The 18,483-nt window shown below is 39.9% G+C and overlaps 2 protein-coding genes across 2 annotated transcripts in view; both read left to right on the forward strand.

Annotated features, from left to right (window-relative positions):
* Nucleotides 1-6,372, forward strand: part of ENPP3 (ectonucleotide pyrophosphatase/phosphodiesterase 3) — a 45,630-nt gene extending 39,258 nt beyond the window's left edge. The window contains exons 24-25 of the mRNA XM_072855875.1: nt 1,493-1,649; nt 3,217-6,372. Of these exons, the coding sequence (XP_072711976.1) occupies nt 1,493-1,649; nt 3,217-3,390 (331 nt within the window). The 3' untranslated portion in view covers nt 3,391-6,372. The remainder of the gene's footprint in view (nt 1-1,492; nt 1,650-3,216) is intronic.
* Nucleotides 6,373-11,674: 5,302 nt separating this feature from the next.
* The window catches only part of ENPP1 (ectonucleotide pyrophosphatase/phosphodiesterase 1), an 86,137-nt gene continuing 79,328 nt past the window's right edge, over nt 11,675-18,483 (forward strand). The window contains exon 1 of the mRNA XM_072855874.1: nt 11,675-11,853. Within this exon, the coding sequence (XP_072711975.1) occupies nt 11,845-11,853 (9 nt within the window). The 5' untranslated portion in view covers nt 11,675-11,844. The remainder of the gene's footprint in view (nt 11,854-18,483) is intronic.

Consider the following 18,483-nt stretch of genomic DNA (forward strand, 5'->3'; position numbering starts at 1 on the left):
AAGTTGAAGTTCCAGTAAAGAGAAAAAAGCTTTGCAGTTACATGTGTATCTATGTACATATGCACAGATACAGACCAGTTGATTTGTTTCCCAAGCTTATGCCTAGATTTTTGGGCCTCTGCAACAGAAATACTGGGAGAATATGTGACATCTAGATATGCAGAAGATGTGCTTAAGCATAATTTTCTCACTTTCATGTTGTTCTCACTCACCTGTTTGTTGTTTCTCCCTGTTGTCTCAAACTGATGTGTTTTATCAAAGATTAGCTTTATGTGTTTACCTTCACTGAATCATGCAACTAGGAAGGTAAAATGTAACTTCCTGAGTGGTAGCTTTGCATAGCTATGGCTTACACAGTTCACTTGAAAGTCTGATGAGTTCTAGGTACATTTTAGTGAGCTCTGGTAGCATAACAAAATACATTTAAAAATTCATCTGTGTGTAGAAACAGAAATAAGAGAAGACTTACATAAAAAAAAATCGATAAAAGATAAATATAAAAGATAAAGACCAATTATTTATGTTAGTGAATGAGGACAGAATGAGGAAAAAACCAGAATAAGAACAAACAACTTAGATTGTTCCAAATATAGGGAAAATGCCTTGTGACAGTAAGAACACTTATGTAGTAGAAAAGTGCTGGGAAATCTGCACAGCTGAATCTGTCACTGGAACTGTTTTATTCAAGGCTAGACTTAATACCACATCTGTCAAAAACGGTTTGAGAATGGGAAAATCATCTCTGCCACGAAGTAGGAGGGTGAAAGGGAGGGGAGACTAGAACTTCCTTCCAAGCAGAATGCTGTAATACCCAGTTGACCACATAATGTTGTCTACAGTTTGGAATAAGCATGTTTTATTCAGCATGGTTAGTCAGTCATACGAAGCAGTATAATGATTTCAGTGATGGTGTGTTGCTGAATACTGAAGATGTACAGCAAATTTGGGAAGCATTCAGCTCCTCATAAGTTTGTACACAAAAGTGACGATGTTCACGGAATAGCCAGGAAAGGGAGGCAAAGACATTTTGAATCAGGTGTCCTAAACTGGTTTCTATAGCACATAGCCACAAGTCATCATTCTGGCATTTCTTGCTGGCAAGAAACCAGAAGCTAATTTTCTCGTCACTCTTCTCCAATTCAGTTTCACATGGTTGAAATTCTTATAATGAAGGGCAAATATAATGAAGGGCAAATACGATGCTCTATCCTGCCTCTTCCAGATGTAGAGATCTCTGGCTTTGGCAAAATAGAATGTTGACCATGTAAGCAATCCTGTTGGTTTCAGTGGGACTGCTTGCGTGTTTAGCTGTTCATGAAACAGATAGTGAGGCTGTCTATTCCATCAGGTATTTATTTCAATTATAAAATAAATAAAAGTCATATAGTAGTGAAGGATCTATGCTGAGATAAGTTCTATAAATTACTAATGGCATCAGTGGTTTTAATACTTGATATCTAGATAAATCCCTTAATTAATGTTTGTTTTGTAGGCATGTAAACAATACAGAAATCCCTGTCCCAACCCATTACTTTGTGGTTCTGACTAGCTGCAAGAACAAGTCCTATACTCCACTGAATTGTTCAGGCTCCTTGGATGCTTTGTCTTTTATCATTCCTCATCGACCTGACAACACTGAAAGCTGTGCTGTAAGTATAATTCTATGCTCCTGTGTGTTAGTGAGCTTTGTGAACTGATTCCCAGTGGGATCCAGTCATCTGGAGAATCTTTAGAAGTCTAAGTGTTTAATTAATTAATTCCCCATGAGTTGAGAGTGAGTCAAGAGCTAAAGCAATGACTAGGAGAGCAAGAAGCTCCAGGAGAGGTAGCTGGAAACTAATGAGCTGATAAGAAGCAAGGAAGAAGAAGAAAGGAGGGTTTGATAAGAGGACTTGGAAATGCTGTCACCTGAGAAGGACTGAGAACAGCAGCACAGCCAACAGGGTGATGAGATAGCTTTATGGAAGGCTGCAGGATAAACTTACTCCAGAGTTATCAGAGGACTTTGAGTGTTACTCCCTTCAGTGTAACTAGAAGAATTCCTTCAATCCTTTGTTCCACCTGTATCAAAATTAGACAGTAAGCATGTAGGTGGATGATTCTGCAGTTGAAATTCATACTTGAATTAAATAAAATCTATGCTTACCACTAACAGTGTAAAACTCTCTTTTGTTTTGTAGCAAACAAAATAAATTAGCTGAGTGTGATACGTATTGTTCAGCCAGCTGAGTGTCTGTTCCATAAACTTTGGGACGCAGAAGGTTCCTTAGCTCAGTGTGTGTATTACAGAGTCTCCCCACACATAAGTATAGCTGCACAGACTTGAACTGGCCCTCAAAACAATACAATTGTGTTTACTTACTTTATAAATTTGAACTCAAAACTCCAGACAGGTGTAAGCTTGCGCTACTCAGAAACAACTTGGGTGTCTCCTCATTTGTGGTCTGGATAATCCACAACTGCCCAGTGATCTTTTTGGTAGTTGAGAGTTGACTAAATAAACAAAATAAATAATTTGAATGAATTAGTCTTTATACTTTAGAAATTAACATCTGGTATTTCTAAAGTTTAGCAACAAACCCCAAATATCATTGCACTTTATATTCATTGGGTCTTGCAGTGACGTAAATTTAGTGAACCGTTTGTGTCAGAAGCAGGTATTGTTAACAGAAAAGCAAATTACCATCTGTTTGCAAAAAGACTTTGTAGTAAAAGAATTGAGCAATAACATTTTTGATTGATTAGCGCTTACATTTCCATTGTTTTCCCTGTCTATCTAGCAATTATTATTGCTGTCCAACAATCAAGACTGAGCTGCTGTACGGACTTCTTTCAGGTTGTCAGGTGCTGTTGTTTGGCTAGCCTGAACACTGCAGCTAATTAATACTGTAACTAAAACTATCCTTACTTGTGTGTTTAAAACATGACTCAGCTGTACTTTGTAGTTAAAAGTCATACTTGCCATTTCAGCATAATTTTGCTTCTCTGTTACTTTGGAGGTGGGAAGGTGGGGAGAGGGGACATCAATTTGATTTTGTTTAAATGAGATCCCTAAATGCAAGGCTGTAAAGATGTCCAGGAAAACCTGTAAGAAGTTTTACCAACTGGAGGCCTTTAGTCTGTCAAACCAGTTCAAACACTGGTTATTGTCTAACACGACCACCAAAACCCAGTGCCTTTTATGTATTTGAACATTGTTCTTATTTGTTTTGGCAGGAAAACAAAACACTTTCCGAATGGGTTCAAGAAAGAGTTCAGGCTCATTCTGCACGTGTTCGGGATGTGGAGCTGCTAACTGGGCTTGACTTTTACCAGGAAAGAAAGGAACCCATCTCCAAGATCTTACAGCTAAAGACATTTTTGCCAATATTTGAGACTGAAATTAACTGAGTATCTGTTAAAAAAGTGTCAGTGCTTGGAAGAAAGCATATTTAAGTGATTTAACATTTTTCCTTGCTAAAGTGTATAGGAAACATGACTACAACTCTTCTGTAGGAAAACACACTTTGAGGAGCTAATTTAGTTTTTCAAGTTCCTGTTCTTCAGTCAAATGTTTTGTGCCAACTGAATAAAAATTACCTAAAGTAAATTAAGTCATTGCTGAGCCAGGCTTTCAAAATAGGGAATATTTTATTAGTAGTGGTTTGACAAAAACCTGCAAAAGAAACATGTTTCATAGTAGAGAGACCCCAGAATTGTAAACTGTATAGAAAATATTCCTATAATGGAGTTGGAAAGTGAAACAGTTTGAGAGGAGTGTGTGTTTTTTCCCTTGTGTTCATCAGAGAGGTTATGGTTATCTAACATTAGTATGTCCTGAAATGTTCTGAATTTCCCTTTCTCGCCTGTTGATTCACATGGAAACTGCTATGTATTCAAAAAACATATTCAGACTCGCAAAAAGTTTGTGTATAGTGGAAGTCTCTTCTATGATCATCCCCTGTGTTTTTCACTTCCATTAATTCATTACGCTAGTAACAAGTGAAGTGAAGTTAGAGTAAATGAGCTATATTTTGTACCCTTCAGAAATCTTAAAGCATTCTGAACATGAAGAGGTAAAATACATGCTCTAGCCAGAAGAATTTTGTCTGGATATTTACCTGTATTTGCAACGATTTCCAAATGCCTGGCAATACCTAAATGTTTGTGTCTATTTTTAAATAGTTAAACCTGAGATTAGAGCACAAAATTAGTGGTGACATCCAAAAAAGAGTCAGTGTTCCCTTCCGTAGTAACTTTATACACAGAGACTCTCTAACTCACACCATGCTGTACACAAATTACTACTGAGGGCAGGTAAGTGGGACAAGGCAGTGGAAATTCCCAGGTTCTGCTATTACAGCAATGTCATGTGTTAATTGAGCGTTGAGCTGATTTTCTCCACTGAAAATGCTGCTAAGCACGGGTATGAATAACAGCAGACAATTGACCATTTGTCTGATTTATAAGCACAGTGGGGGAGTTTTAAAGAAACATGTCAAAGAGTGTTTCAATCTGTAACTAATTGTGGACTGAAGGAGATATGTCTGTTTAAAAAAGTAAGCTTTACAAGCCTATACAAAAAAACCCAAACCCACCACAGGACATTTTTTTCCACACGTCTTAGATGACCAGTGTATGCACATACACTCTAAATGTACCTTAGCAATATCTATCTTACATTAAGATATGGGACCAAGCTGAACGTCAAGATTTGTATCTTTGGTTGAACCATTACACCATCTCCTTGAACATGGAATTGTATTTCACCCTGCAACACTGTGGCATCTAAGTCTGTCCACCTAAATCGGAGACTTCTGCTAAACTGCCTCAATTAAGAATACAACTGATTTTTCACTGCATAGCAAATCATACCCTAACTTAGGCAGTGAATCTACATAACACATAATAATTTAGGCATATAAATTAACTAGTCTAGAATAATAACATTAATTTCAGAGATAAGAAGAAACAAACAGTTTTTTTTAATATTTGGTATGTCTACATTAGCAATTTAAAGTAGAACTAGCTTGACTGATGTGGTGTTGTTGTGACTTGATATATTTAAATTTGATTTAACCCCTGTATCACCAACCATGGCAGCAATACAAGCTTCAGGCCAATACTCTAGTTCAATTTTGAAAGTAAATTTCTGGTCTAGATATGCATTTGTGAACAGTTACACTCATGTTTGAATTATATATATCTCTGGGTAGCTGCATGATGAAATAACATCTTTGAGGTTTGCCCAGACTTCTGAAAATTGATTTCACCCATGCTCTCATGCATGACAGGTATTGGACTTAAATAGCAGCAAAATGAATTCGCTATCCTCCTTCACAAGATTCTTTAATATTATTCTTTATCAAAATGTCTAGCCTCCCCCTCCAAAAGCACCCCACCCTGCTGATAAAAGTTGGCCCCTTCTGCATAAAGATCCCTGCCTATCAGGCTGACAAAAACTGTGTTTCTCGTTCAGTATTTGTATAGCATCTAACACAAGAGGATCTTGATCACATATTTGGGTTTCACACAAACTTTTGTGGTAATGGACTCTGAAGTTGCAGTTACTCTAAGAAAGCAAATATGAAAGTGGCTTTGCTATAGTCATGTTTATTTCATTTCCCCTACTATTCGTTCAGCTGTCATAATATCTGGCGCTCAAAAGTGTAGTGGGTCATTTACAGATAAAAGTATGGAGATTGCATAGGAATAACGAACTGACAATTTTCTTTGAGTGAAGGGGTTGTTTCTTAGCCCTTTATTCTTCCCTTGGCACTGATGCCTGGGTACTCTCATCATGTTGCAGAGTCTCCAGCTTTCTCAGTGCCAGTTCTGTATGCCGTATCATATAGCTTCTGTCACACCCCATGACATAAACTCTGCTATAAACTGCTTCTGGCAGCATTGTGTTCCCTCTCCTTCACTCCAGAGGCTGTAATGTCCATCTTCCAGTTGATCTTGTGGTTTCACAGGCCTCCCTAAACTTGTTGCATTTTTTGTTACTTACAGGAACAACCATGAGAAGTTTTCTTTCCCCCATCACTACTAAGTTCAGCCAGGGAGCCTCGTCATCGACTGCTTTAGAACACATCTGGATTTCTGACTGATGTGGTGGAAAACTGGGGACTAAGTTTTCTTGCTTTCCCTTCCCTAGTTACACAAGCTGGTGCCTGCATTGGAGATAGATTGTGAGAACTAGTAGTGAAGTTGATGATAGAATGATGATTAGGGGGCAGATTTGGCTCTGTGTAGCACCCTTGTATCACTTAATTAAAGCTGCACATGGGAGCAAGTGCAGCTCTCAAACCCTGGAGATTTATGCAATGGAAATTCATTACTGTTTGGGCTTTGGTGACCTTATCTAAAATTTTTAACAGGTTCACAGGCTTGCACAGGCATTTTTTTTTTAATTTGAAAATAAATGTAATGCCTTATCCATTTATAGAAATAAAAAATAAAAAAATCTTGCCAGTTTATAAGAAAACACTGAATACTGTGTACATATGGTTCATTACCGGCAGAGATACAGCCTGAAACTTATGCAGTTCCCTAAGACAGACATTTGTATGATCTTTTCCTTTTTGAAATAGAGTAACTTCTGCAATTTGCATGCGATGGAGATGAACAGCTGCTTCAAACAGAATTAATGTGCCACCAAAGCTACAAAATACAGCACAGTCATTCAGAGAATCTAAAAAATTTATTTTATTCAAATAACATTGACCTGGAACTTTTCAGCCACTTACGTTTCAAGACTCTCAACTGGTTGTCCTGGTTTGCATTTCAAAAGCAAAGAATACTTATTCTTCATTAAAGTTATCAAATGTATGAAAGTTATGGTATGTAGAGGAGTGTAGGAGGGGAATAAGTTCTATCTTGCAGTTCAAAGGCAGTGAAACTGTATGTGACATTGTAAGAAGTCTACCTGGGACACATTCCTTACTATAGCAAAACAGGACAAAAGAACAGTTGACTGAATATATAAAATTGATTAATTTTTTTACTCAGAAATGCTGAGAAATTCAGAAGTTAAAATAAAGAAACAGTAAAAGTAACAACAAATAGACAATAACACATAGTAAAACCAGCATATGGCAAATATTTAATTTAAAAACATACTCCTCCTTTGATAACCACTCTGCTTTGTCCTGAGAACTAAGAAATAATGCTGTTTCTGAAAGTTTCAAACTTCTGTTTCCTAGGGGATGTGGGTATAACTTCCCAAAAATGGCAAGCCCTTTGTTTCTGTGGTTTTTAGCCAGTTTTGGGACCCTTAAGTATGAAGCTTCAATGGAATAGACGTAAATCAATCTGCTGACTAAAAGCAGATGTTGCCAAGTCCCAGCTCTCATAGCCACCTTATGGGTGAGAATTAAAAATGTAAATTCTGTAAAATGTGATTTTCCATAGGCCACTGTTGTGGTTTAGCCCCAGTTGGCAACTAAGCCCCACACAGCCGCTCGCTCACCCTCCCCCGCAGTGGGATGGGGGAGAGAATCGGAAGAGCAAAAGTAAGAAAACTCATGGGTTGAGATAAGAACAGTTTAATAATTGGAACAACAACAAAAAAATAATAATAAATTGTAATGAGAAGGAAAACGACAGGAGAGCAAGAGAGAAACAAAACCGAGGATAAAAACAAGTCATGCAACCGCTCACCATCCACCGACCAATGCCCAGCCCGTCCCCGAGCAGCGATTGCTGCCCCCCAGCCAACTCCCCCCAGTTTCTATACTGAGCATGACGCCCTATGGTATGGAATAGCCCTTTGGCCAGTTTGGGTCAGCTGTCCTGGCTGTGCCCCCTCCCAGCTTCTTGTGCGCCCGGCAGAGCATGGGAAGCAGAAAAGTCCTTGACTAGTGTAACCACCACTTAGCAACAACTAAAACATCAGTGTGTTATCACATTATTCTCATACTAAAATCCAAAACACAGCACTATACCAGCTACTAGGAAGAAAATTAACTCTATCTCAGCTGAAACCAGAACACCACTATTGAAGCTGAGAAACTGAGCACTCCTGTAGCCATTGAAAATCTGAAGTCAGAGGATCTGGCTGTTTCCCTCTCTTATGCTTAGGGTTTTTTTGAGTTTTAGAGTATTAGAACCAAACCTGTAAGCAAATATAGAAGTTTGGCACTACCTATAGCTAGTCTTGTCTCTGTAGCAAGGCAGAGTAATAACTAAAGAAACCAGGCAACAGCTTACCCTGCTCCAGAAAATCCTACAGCCAGAGCAAGGAAAAGCTGAACTGATTTTTTTTTAGCAAGTGTTTCCCTAACACCATGCCCTGTCTCTGTGAAACTGTCACCATATAAAACAAACTTTTTTTTTTACTTAATATTTATTATAGAGACCACTGGCTTTTTATCAGTACCTCACTGAAGGCTGCCTTCAAAGTTGAGTGCAGACATTTAAATGGCACAGAATACCCTTGACTCCTACCTTGGACATTATTCCTTAAGGAAAATAGTGTTAGTGGATATAGAAAGGGCTGTTTTTTCAAATTACCTCCCACACTGGTCCTGCAATGTTTGTACATAGGATGATGGGATTTTTCATATGCAAAATGTGCAACTGTGTTTATAAGTACAGATTTTTTCTACCCTAACTGTGCTGTTTCTGTGCAGTGCGGGGAGTTCCTGCCCCTGGGTGAAGAGCTGTCAATAAGGAGGCAGGCAAATCTGTCCTCTGGACCTGATGTCTTGGCAAAAGTGGAGGTTCAGAAGTGTCCTCTTAATCAGCAGCACTTCCCTGCCCCATCACATTTCCCTTGGGGAGGGGGAAGTGAAGACTACTGGAATGCGTTTCCTTCCCATAGTCTGGAAGTAGCAGGAAATTTGAATCCTTCCCAGTCCCTGGAGCAGGAAACAAAGAATTGGAGGGTCCTCAGAAGGACAAAAAGTGGTGGGTGGAACATGATTTCATATCAGCCAGGCTCAGGGCTTAGGACAGCTTTGGGTTCGAGATCAACCAGACATGAAGTGGAAGGAGTTTTTTGCCAAGGACCCAAATTACTTATGAATGTATATTAAGGAGACCTGGCAACTGAAGTGGCACATAAACCAAACTGCCCACTGCCCAGGAAGCTCAGCCACAGCCTGCTTTGCCTGTAATGGTTGGAAGTACAGCAAGTGCTTCCCAAGACTGGCTGCAGGGAAGGGCAGATCTCCAGGCCTTACTCCATGTGAGAGAAACATGGCTGGGGAGAAGAGGACTCCAGTTTTCCAGAGGCTTTCCGAGGAAAGGCAAACTTGCAGAGTTTTGTTTGCTGTCTAGCTTGCCTCTTATCACTGAGTCAGATTGCTGCTTCACGGGTGGAACAACTCACCAAAGACGTGTGTGGTTTTGCACAAGATTAGGCACTGTAGAGAGTGGTGTTACAAGCTAAGAGGCAGGTGGTCTCATCTGGGCAGACGTTGGGCACAGTCTCTCCTTCCTACCAAAGAAGAGGCTCAACTAATCTGATATTTGGCAGTAAATAAGCCATTTGTCTGGCTGATTGTACCTCAACAACAGATGTTGTTCACAGTTACAATGAAAGCAGGAGATGATTTAGAAACCACTCTTTTAGGAGAGCCATGGCTGGACAAGTGAATTTTGACCACACTGTGACTTCAGCGAGATCAACAGTTCACAAACAGATATGCCAACCATGCCAACTCCAGCTGTGCTTGCAAGGCATACAAAAAAAGGCAACTGAAGGCTTTTTAATCATTTGCATGACTGTCTGTAGTGCTGTGTAGCTGAAAGAGAAATGAGCTATTAGTTAGGCTCCACACATTGACTGGGGCATGATAAGCCAAAGTTAAGTTCTTTCATTTCCTTAAAAACAAAAGCCCCAGCTTTTTTTTCCTAATTCTACCCTCTAGCAACCTGTGTTCTTCTAAGCAGGCTCCAGGCAGGGTATCCACAGTAATTCAGGAGGATCTCTGAGTGCCTACAAGGACCACTTATAGGGTAAGATGAAGGAAAACCCTGAAAAGACCTGTAACTTGAAGGTTAGTCTAGATGCATTTTCTAGATCATTGCAAACATAGTGGATCTTAATACACCAAAGAAGTTTTTTCTTATGTTTAAGTTGAATCTCCTGTGTTTCAGTTTGTGCTCATTGCCTCTTGACCTGTCACTGGGCACCACTGAAAAGAGCCTGGCTCCGTCCTCTTTGCACCCTCCTTTCAGACATTTATACACATTGATGAGACCCCGCTGAGCCTTCTCTTCATCAGGCTGAACAGTCCCAGCTCCCGCAGCCTTTCCTTGTAGAAGAGATGCTCCAGTCCCTTAATCACTGTAGTAGCCCTTCACTGGACTTTCTGAGGTATGTCCATGTCTTTCCTGTAGTGAAGAGCCCAGAACTGGACCCAGCACTCCAGGTGTGGTGTCACCCATGCTAAGTAGAGGGGAAGGATCACCTCCCTCGACGCGCTGGCAACACTCCTCCTAATGCAGCCCAGGATACCATTGGCCTTCTTTGTCACAGGGGCACATTGCTGGCTCGTGTTCAACTTGGTGTCCACCAGGACCCCCAGGTCCTTTTCTGCCAAGCTGCTTTCCAGCTAGGTTGTCCCCAGCGTATGCTGGTTCCTGGGGTTGTTCCTCCCCACGTGCAGGACTTTGCACTTCCCCTTGTTGAACTTCATGAGGTTCATGTTAGCCCATTTCTTCAGCCTGTTGAGGACCCTCTGAATGGCAGCACGACTCTCTGGCATGCCACTCTTCCCAGTTTTGTGTCATCAGCAAACTTGCTGAGGGTACTCTCTGCCTCATCATCCAGATGATTAATAAAGATGTTGAACACTATTGGACCCAGTATAGACTGCTAGTGACTACTCAGCAATGAGAATGCCTCAAAGGTTGAAAAACTAATTATTGTGCTTTTTCATGAATGCTTTTTGAAGCCAGTGGTTTTATTTATTGTTATGAAATTTTCTTAGTGGCAGAATACAAGCCTGTTATTCTGTAGGCAGGATAAAAGAGTTTTCTCAAAGTCCTGCATTTCAGATATGCCAGACTTTTTTGTATGAGCAGCTTAACACTCATCAGCAAAGATGGAAGCTGTATCAGTCAGCTGTAAATATAAAACACTCAATTTGATCAACCAAAAAAACTTTTCATCATAACTATTGGAACTAACAACCTTTCTGTCCTTCTCTTATTATCACATGCAGGACATGCCACAGAATTCTCTCTCGAATCTCAGGAGTAACCAGCTCTCCAGGGGAAGAAAGAGGACTGATGGGGAATGGCTGAGAAAAAACATTTTGGAAAGGAAAGGAATGCTCCTTTTGCTTTGCAGGCAAGCCAGTGAATGTAATTTCCATCTATTCAGCTGTTCTGGTTTGGATTTTTTTTCCCATTGCTATTTGTTTTCAGGAGAAAAGCTGATAGATTTGTGTCTAACTACCTAAACTACAGCTGTGAATACCATTTCTATCATCTCTAGAACATTTGAAGGATATTTCTATCAGCCAAGAATGCAAAACATGCTTCAGAAATGATAGTTGGTTTTAATTTCTCCTTATGAATTTCTCCTCCATTTTAGGCAAAAGGATGCCTTTTCTGTATCTGGGAGCACATTTTCATGCAGCAGCAGATTCCAAAGAGATGAGTTTGCAGCCCTCCTTTACAGTCCTCCCTAAGGGGCATTGTCGACATCTTTTCATCTCACCAGTTTATATTCTTCTAAAGTTTTTGTTCAGATTACAGATGCTGGATATCTCCCTAGCACTGTTAAGCATTTCAGATCAGTCTTCAGTTACGAGGAAGAAGGGCAGAAAAAAAGCAGTATCTGAATGCAGAAAAAAATAGAATATTCAAGTTGTTGTTCCTTGGCATTTTTAAAAGCTTAACTGCAGACTCATGGGAAAGGTGAGTTCAAACTGTTGCTTACTCTAATTGTTTCCACAGAATGAGAAATCTTGCCTCATTTCCATTCCTCAGTTATGAGTTAGATCATATTTTATGTGGTATGGGACTTAATCTTATGAGTAGTACATAGTTTTGGAAACAGTTTAGCTGCATAGGCTTAGGAAACGCACAGATAGGATCTCATATTTGTTTTAGTAAATTTTTATTTATGAACATTGACAAAAACTTTCTGTTTGGTATATCAAATATGCTTCTGGTGGTTTGGCAGCAAATAGCTCCCTATAATCCTGGTTCCTAAAGGCACAGTCAGATGGAGTGACAGCAAACAGGATGCTGCCTGGTGGGAAAGCAGAGCAATGAGAAAAGAGAAGGAGATGGCAGTGAGGCATGTTTCAAAAAGGACTGGTAACGTTTCCCTAGGAGAATGTGGGCTGTGGAGGGCACAAGGACTGGCCAGTGACCCCTCTTTGTAGTTGACCCACAACATTGGGTATAAGAAGCATCCACACCAGTTTCTATTTTTTGTGCAGTGTGTATCTGCTGTCCAGCATCTTCCTTTTCCTGTGGTTCCTGCTTATCATTTCTCTTACTCCAGTGTGTGTCTTTTTCTCTTCCTAGCCCCAGTCATGTTTCTTCCCAGCACTCGTGGCTCAATGTGATCTTTGGCTTCTCCAGCTGGTGCCACTTGCAGTGAAAGGAGTCCCCATTCCTTTCTCCAATTTGGCCCTTAGCATTTGGCCCAACTATTCATGTGCCAACCATACTCCCTAAACAATTAATATGGAATAAAACCAGTATATAAACTAGCTCCCTGCTCAGTATTTGGGACTATGATCACTGTCACCTGTGCTTTATCAGACCTGAAATCCTGCTGCTTCTGCAACACAGGACTTTCAGAAAGCTTAGTGTGAAAGTGATGAATTTAGTCATTAAAATCACATGGCTTCTGCCAAAGACACAGAATGAGCTATGAGAAGTCCAGAAATAAGCATTTTCAGTAACAAAAGACTTTAACATTTTATGATAACATGTATGTAATTATAACTGTTCTCTGAGGTACTGATTTCATTTAATGTACTGGTGTAATGACCCTTAGATAGAAAATTTCTGTTGGTCTGAATGACTTGTGGGTGAGAACTTCTAAGTAAACATCACTGTTTGAGAAACGCTGTAAAACTGTATGGGTCACAGAAGTATATATAGTCTTTCTTTCAATATCTTCCTCACATGCAAAATGTTTAAGAGAAATAATCCAGTGGAAATGTTGTCAGTGGTACTACCAAATGTTCTGGTTATTAAAAGCTACCAAATGTTAAAAGATGTGCACAAAAGCTATGTGAAAGCTTTCTAGAAACAGAAATAAAAATAGAATAAAAGATTTTTGTATGTCGCACAAAGACAAGCAGTGTATATTTCAACACAGCAGGCAGAAACTGATACCTGCTGTTAGTGCAGTTATGGAAAGCTCCCTCTTTTCCAGTCACGAACAACCTAATACCACCATAGACACATTGCTGTAATGTCGCTCGGCAAATTTGCTGATTGACTGCTGTAAAAAACGGGTCCTGGTGAAACACAATTGATGAATGACATCAAGTCAAAAGGGAAGTTGTCTAACTGATTTCTGGAATATCTCAGGAACTTTATGAAACCTGCTGTAAGAAAGATTATATTTCTTCATAGGAATTGATTTTATATTTTCTGTATGTTTCTATACTGTCATTAATGCAGAATAACTGCAGAGAAAAATAGCACTGACAAACCTTGTATGTTCTGGCTAAGCTTCTGCTTTATGAATCACTGAATCCACAGTCGACTTCTTGTCCAACAAAGCTGCACAGCATTTTGGACAGCTATGGGATAATGATATATGGGACATGACACACCAGCATGTTGTTTATGCTCAGGGATTTTCCTGTGTGACATCTTGGATTGTTTACTGAGGTTTGAGGTTAAACTGAAGAAAACAATGATTTCCTCCTGGTCTCTGATAATCCATCTGCTTTTTAACTACTCAGTGTCATTTGTGAACTGCTGTCAACTTCTACGATTCACTTTGAATACAAATTAGGTGTTCCATGTGTATTGGTGTTTATATAGCTACATGAGCTTGGCTGGACTGAGTGACAACTACAGTGATGCCCTAATGGCCAAGTAGAGGAGAGGAAACAAAGAACTGTGTAATTTCTTATTTAGATATTCATTCTGAGTGGTTTCATTTGTCCAGCTCAGACTAGATGACACAAGGATTGTGTTGCAGACCTGGAATTCACCTGGCAGTGAAACTTCCAAGAAAGTGGTCTTAGTCATCCTGAAGCCTGTACAGAGTTCACCCAGAGCTGCAGCAGTCTCTAACCTGACCAAAAGCTTGCTTCAAAGTGAAAAAGGGTGTGACTGTCACTGGTGACACCTCCCCATCCTGTATTGCTAGTTGTCAGTAGCTAAGTAGCTTGTCAAATAGCTGTCCACATGGTCTCCAGAGGTAGTTGTTGTAGGTAGAGACAGAGTAGAGCTGATGTAACGCTGGCTAATGCACATTGATGATACATTTTTGTTGCTGCTTAGTATGTGAAGGAGGCCTCAAACTGTAAGGGAGCATTGTAATTCCAGTTACTGAAGGCTCCTGCTATGATATGGAAAATTAAGTCCCTGTATTCTAACCTACTTTAATTTCCTCCCAAACAATAAGAGATTTTAAAAGCTTGTCTTGTTTAGCAGAGCAAACCCAGAACCTGAGAGGAGATAAACCACTCTTTCTAGCTGTATTGCTAGGGGTGATAGTAGTGATGAACAAGAGAAAGAAAAAAAGAGCTATCTATGCTATAGGACAATGTTGGCACCAGATAATTAGAATTATATATAAGTTTGCTAGTAGTAGATTCCAGCTGGAAATCTGAAGACAGATTCTCACCAGTAAGCTTCTGGAACAGCTACTCAATGGAAACGGCAAGGGATAAACAAAAATACTTTTAAGAAAGAGCTTGGTCAACCTATGAATCAGCCTGAATTACCCAGTTACCTGTGATAACAGGGAACTGCCTCAATGACTCAGTTGGATCTGTGTTCTTTGCCTCAGAGAATAACGATTAAATGAAAGAAAAAAAAGGCATTTTTACTGTAGAAAGGTAATGCAAGATCTGTTTGATTGAGACAGTGCTCAAGGCTATTTAACAGAGATTAACACCGAAAGTCCTCATGGCCAGGAACTTGAGAAACTTACCTGGGTTTACTGCAATTTAAATAAAAATTATCTGTGTTGCCAGGAATTGTGTGAGCACTGCTCATGCTGCCATTTCAGCAGTCCTAGCTCCCACTCTGCTTTCACTGCTTGTGAATCATCTTCCTGAACACTTGGATAGGAAAACTGTTCCCTACTTGCTTTACTTCCAGCTGTGTTTGTGAGGTTGGGAAGTATGTGTGTGGATGACTGAAGGACAAGGCGGTGGGGGGTGGAGGGGTCCTTTATTCCAAGGGTGGAGTTGTAATGCAACTCATCAATACCTCCTTCCTGTATGGACTTTATTGACTGTTTTGCACAGCATCTGCAAGAATGTGCGAGAGAGAGCCTCTCTGAAATGTAACGACAGGAGATGTCATGCTAAGCCAGAAAATGTCTGTACAAAGTGCCTTTGACTAGTTAGGGAAAAAAGGGCATGGATAGAGTTGGTCAGAAAAAGCTTCATAAAACTTAGTTGGGTTTCTTTTTTTTCGGGTATGAATTAGTCAGCTCATTGAAATGAAATAATTTTGCAGAGTCTGAATTTGCTTTCAGTGGTGTCCCAACACAACCTTGTCAGCCAAACAATTTTCAGAACAAGGTTAGATGCCAAAATATCATCTCCATGACTCTTTTTTCAGGCTTCTCCTGAGCTGACAAACAACCTGAACTCATTGAGTCCTGGCTGACAGCCATATTGCTCCATGGCCGACTGAGCTGACAAAATCCATAGTTGGAGCAGCTTGCAGGCACAAGCTTGATGCTGCATTTTGTACAACTTGAGTGAGTGTCTTAACAACCAGCCTTCTACTTGTTTTGTTGCCTTTCTGTCTGACTGCTCTCCCCATCTGAAAGATGGCTCTGACCTGGTGCAGAATGTGAGAGTTTCTGAAGTCCTAAAAATTCCCCAAGGACAGGAATTTTTTTCCAGCATAGCATTTCTGCCATGACTCTCCTCTTCAGCACATCCAAAACTCATGCTGTTGTCCTTGCTTTGTTTGCCAAAATACTATTCCAAATCCTCATAAGAAAAAGATATGTGAATTTTAGCTGGAACATATACAAAGACTGCGGCAAGGCAACCTGGCTAAAAAGAACCCAGACACATGATGGAGAATGTGGTATTTACTGGATCTGCTCCGAAGCTTTCATTGCAGAGGAGTTGCCTTGCAGGTCATTCCCATTTATATCCACTGAGAGCAGTCAGTCAGAAGATGGAGAAGAAATGCAGGAGGCCAAAGGTAATTAAATGTATTAAATTATCTAGATGTGAGAGCTGATTGACTGAGTGACTATTACGTGACTATCATAATAGCTGGGTCCCTGCCTCCTTATTGTTTTGGATACAGGATGCAGCTGTTGATCACTATTCACCAGTAGCATTATTTCATTAGTGTCAGAAGACTACTCAGCTGTTATCCTAGGATGCTGGACAGTGGAAAGACCTGCCTGTTTTATCGTTTGCAGACTTCCAGAGTAGTTGGAAAAAAAACCCTGTATCTTTCTGTCCACCTTTCAGTTATCTAGGGGACACACGATGTATAAGACAAACACCAATGTCTGAGAAATAACTTCAGAAAGAAGATCAGGGGGAAATTGGTTTATATGCTTGAGCCAAAGCATGATCTAAAACTGATATGCTGGAGTTTTGGATTTTTATACCATAAATGGGAAGAATGAGCAGATTTACTGCCTTGTAGCTTTTATGAAAAGGTTATTCCAAATACTTTTCAGGTAAGCCTTGCAAGGATTCAGTGTTTACGTAGTTCATAGGGTACAATTAATGCTTACTTATCTCTGCTCTTCACATAAAACTTCTAAAAAGATAGATGTCTGGCATGTACTTTAAGACTTTAAGCTCACACACAGAAAGGAGTATAGTAATGTTTTTCTTGCATCCTCAAAACCCATTACATCAATTTCTATCTTCCAATAATTAGTGGAGAAGCTAAACAATAACAATAATTGCTAACATGTAGTTTTTTGTTTGTAAACGAAGTACAGTGTAAATGGAGTACAAGGGCAGTGGCACTGCTGGGACTGGCCAGCAGTGTCTGGGATTCATTCCACCTTATTATGGTAGAGCCAACTGACTAGTTCATTTTTGGGACTGGTGGTTGTGGTGAGAGACCAGGTCACGGTGGGAGCCCCAGGTGTTGATCCTGTGTAAGTAGACCTCCTTATCAGGTTGGTCTTCCTGATCGATCTCAGAGTTGTTGAATTGGATTTCCTCATGTTAGAGAGAAGCGAGTCATGGAAAGAGACAGGCTTGGGGCTCCTGTACTATAAATTGTGCTAGTAAAGAGGCCTGTGACAAAAGCCAGAGGAAATGTCTCAGTGAGGCACAAGGTGAAGAAACTATGGCTTGTCTACATGGGGAAATAGTTTGTGCTGTTTCTGTGGAAAAGCTAATCTGTATTTACAGAATCCTCTTAAGACACTCTCATTGCTCTCTAAGAATGCCAAGAAGAACATGGAGCTATGCCCAAAGTTTTCCTTGTTTCGTAATTTCTTGCACATGCTCTGAAAGCCCATAGGGCATGGTGGATTGCTAAGCCAGAAGAATACGGGCAATGACTTCTGACTGTCAATTAAAGCACATCATTACTTCATCTTAAGGAATTGCTTGTCCTACCCCTCTCCTCCACGGAGAGCAATTCAAAGTAAACTCTTGAAATTTTTCTAAATAGCCTAGATTAAAAACATGAGTTGAGATCCAAAATATAAGAAGATCTTGTCTAGATGTTTGATTAACGGTTCTAACCATGTGTCACAGGGCATCACTTTGAGTCAACTTGCTGTCAATGAACGCTATCATAATAATCGACACTAAACAAGTCTACAGGGGTAACTAACAAAGAAGTGCCTTAGCACAAATGTTTTGCCATCTTCAAAATGTCAGCTATCACTACTGTTCAGATGATTTATCTGCGAACTATGCTGCAATTCAGGAGATAAGAGTAAGTACCAGGGTGACTAACTACAACAACCTCGTGGTGAGTTAACACCCTGAAAGTGTTACAGGAAGATGCCTTCCAAAGACAAGCAATTCTTCAGAAGCTTAAATGGCTAGTCTGAGACAAACTGATTTACCAATAACTTGTAAACTATGTGGCCAAGATATCTGGTACATAGAGCTCTTGTAACTTTCCATGAAAAAGGAACCCCAGATAAAAATAAACATTCACTAAAAACACATCATGTTTCTTTCTGGGGTGAGGGTAAAATGACTTTTCAACAACACTAACATCCTGGTTGAGTCAATTCAACCTCCCTTAAAATAGATAGTTTGGTTTGGTTGAACATACTAGTTTTTAAATGGTGACAGTCTAAAGAAACATCCTTACAAGAGCTGACGATAAAAGTGGTTTTTTTTTCCTTCATCTCTTCTTACAAAAAGACAAATGAATAGA

Source organism: Ciconia boyciana, chromosome 3, assembly GCF_034638445.1.
Source record: "Ciconia boyciana chromosome 3, ASM3463844v1, whole genome shotgun sequence".
In the NCBI taxonomy this organism is placed as follows: domain Eukaryota; kingdom Metazoa; phylum Chordata; class Aves; order Ciconiiformes; family Ciconiidae; genus Ciconia; species Ciconia boyciana.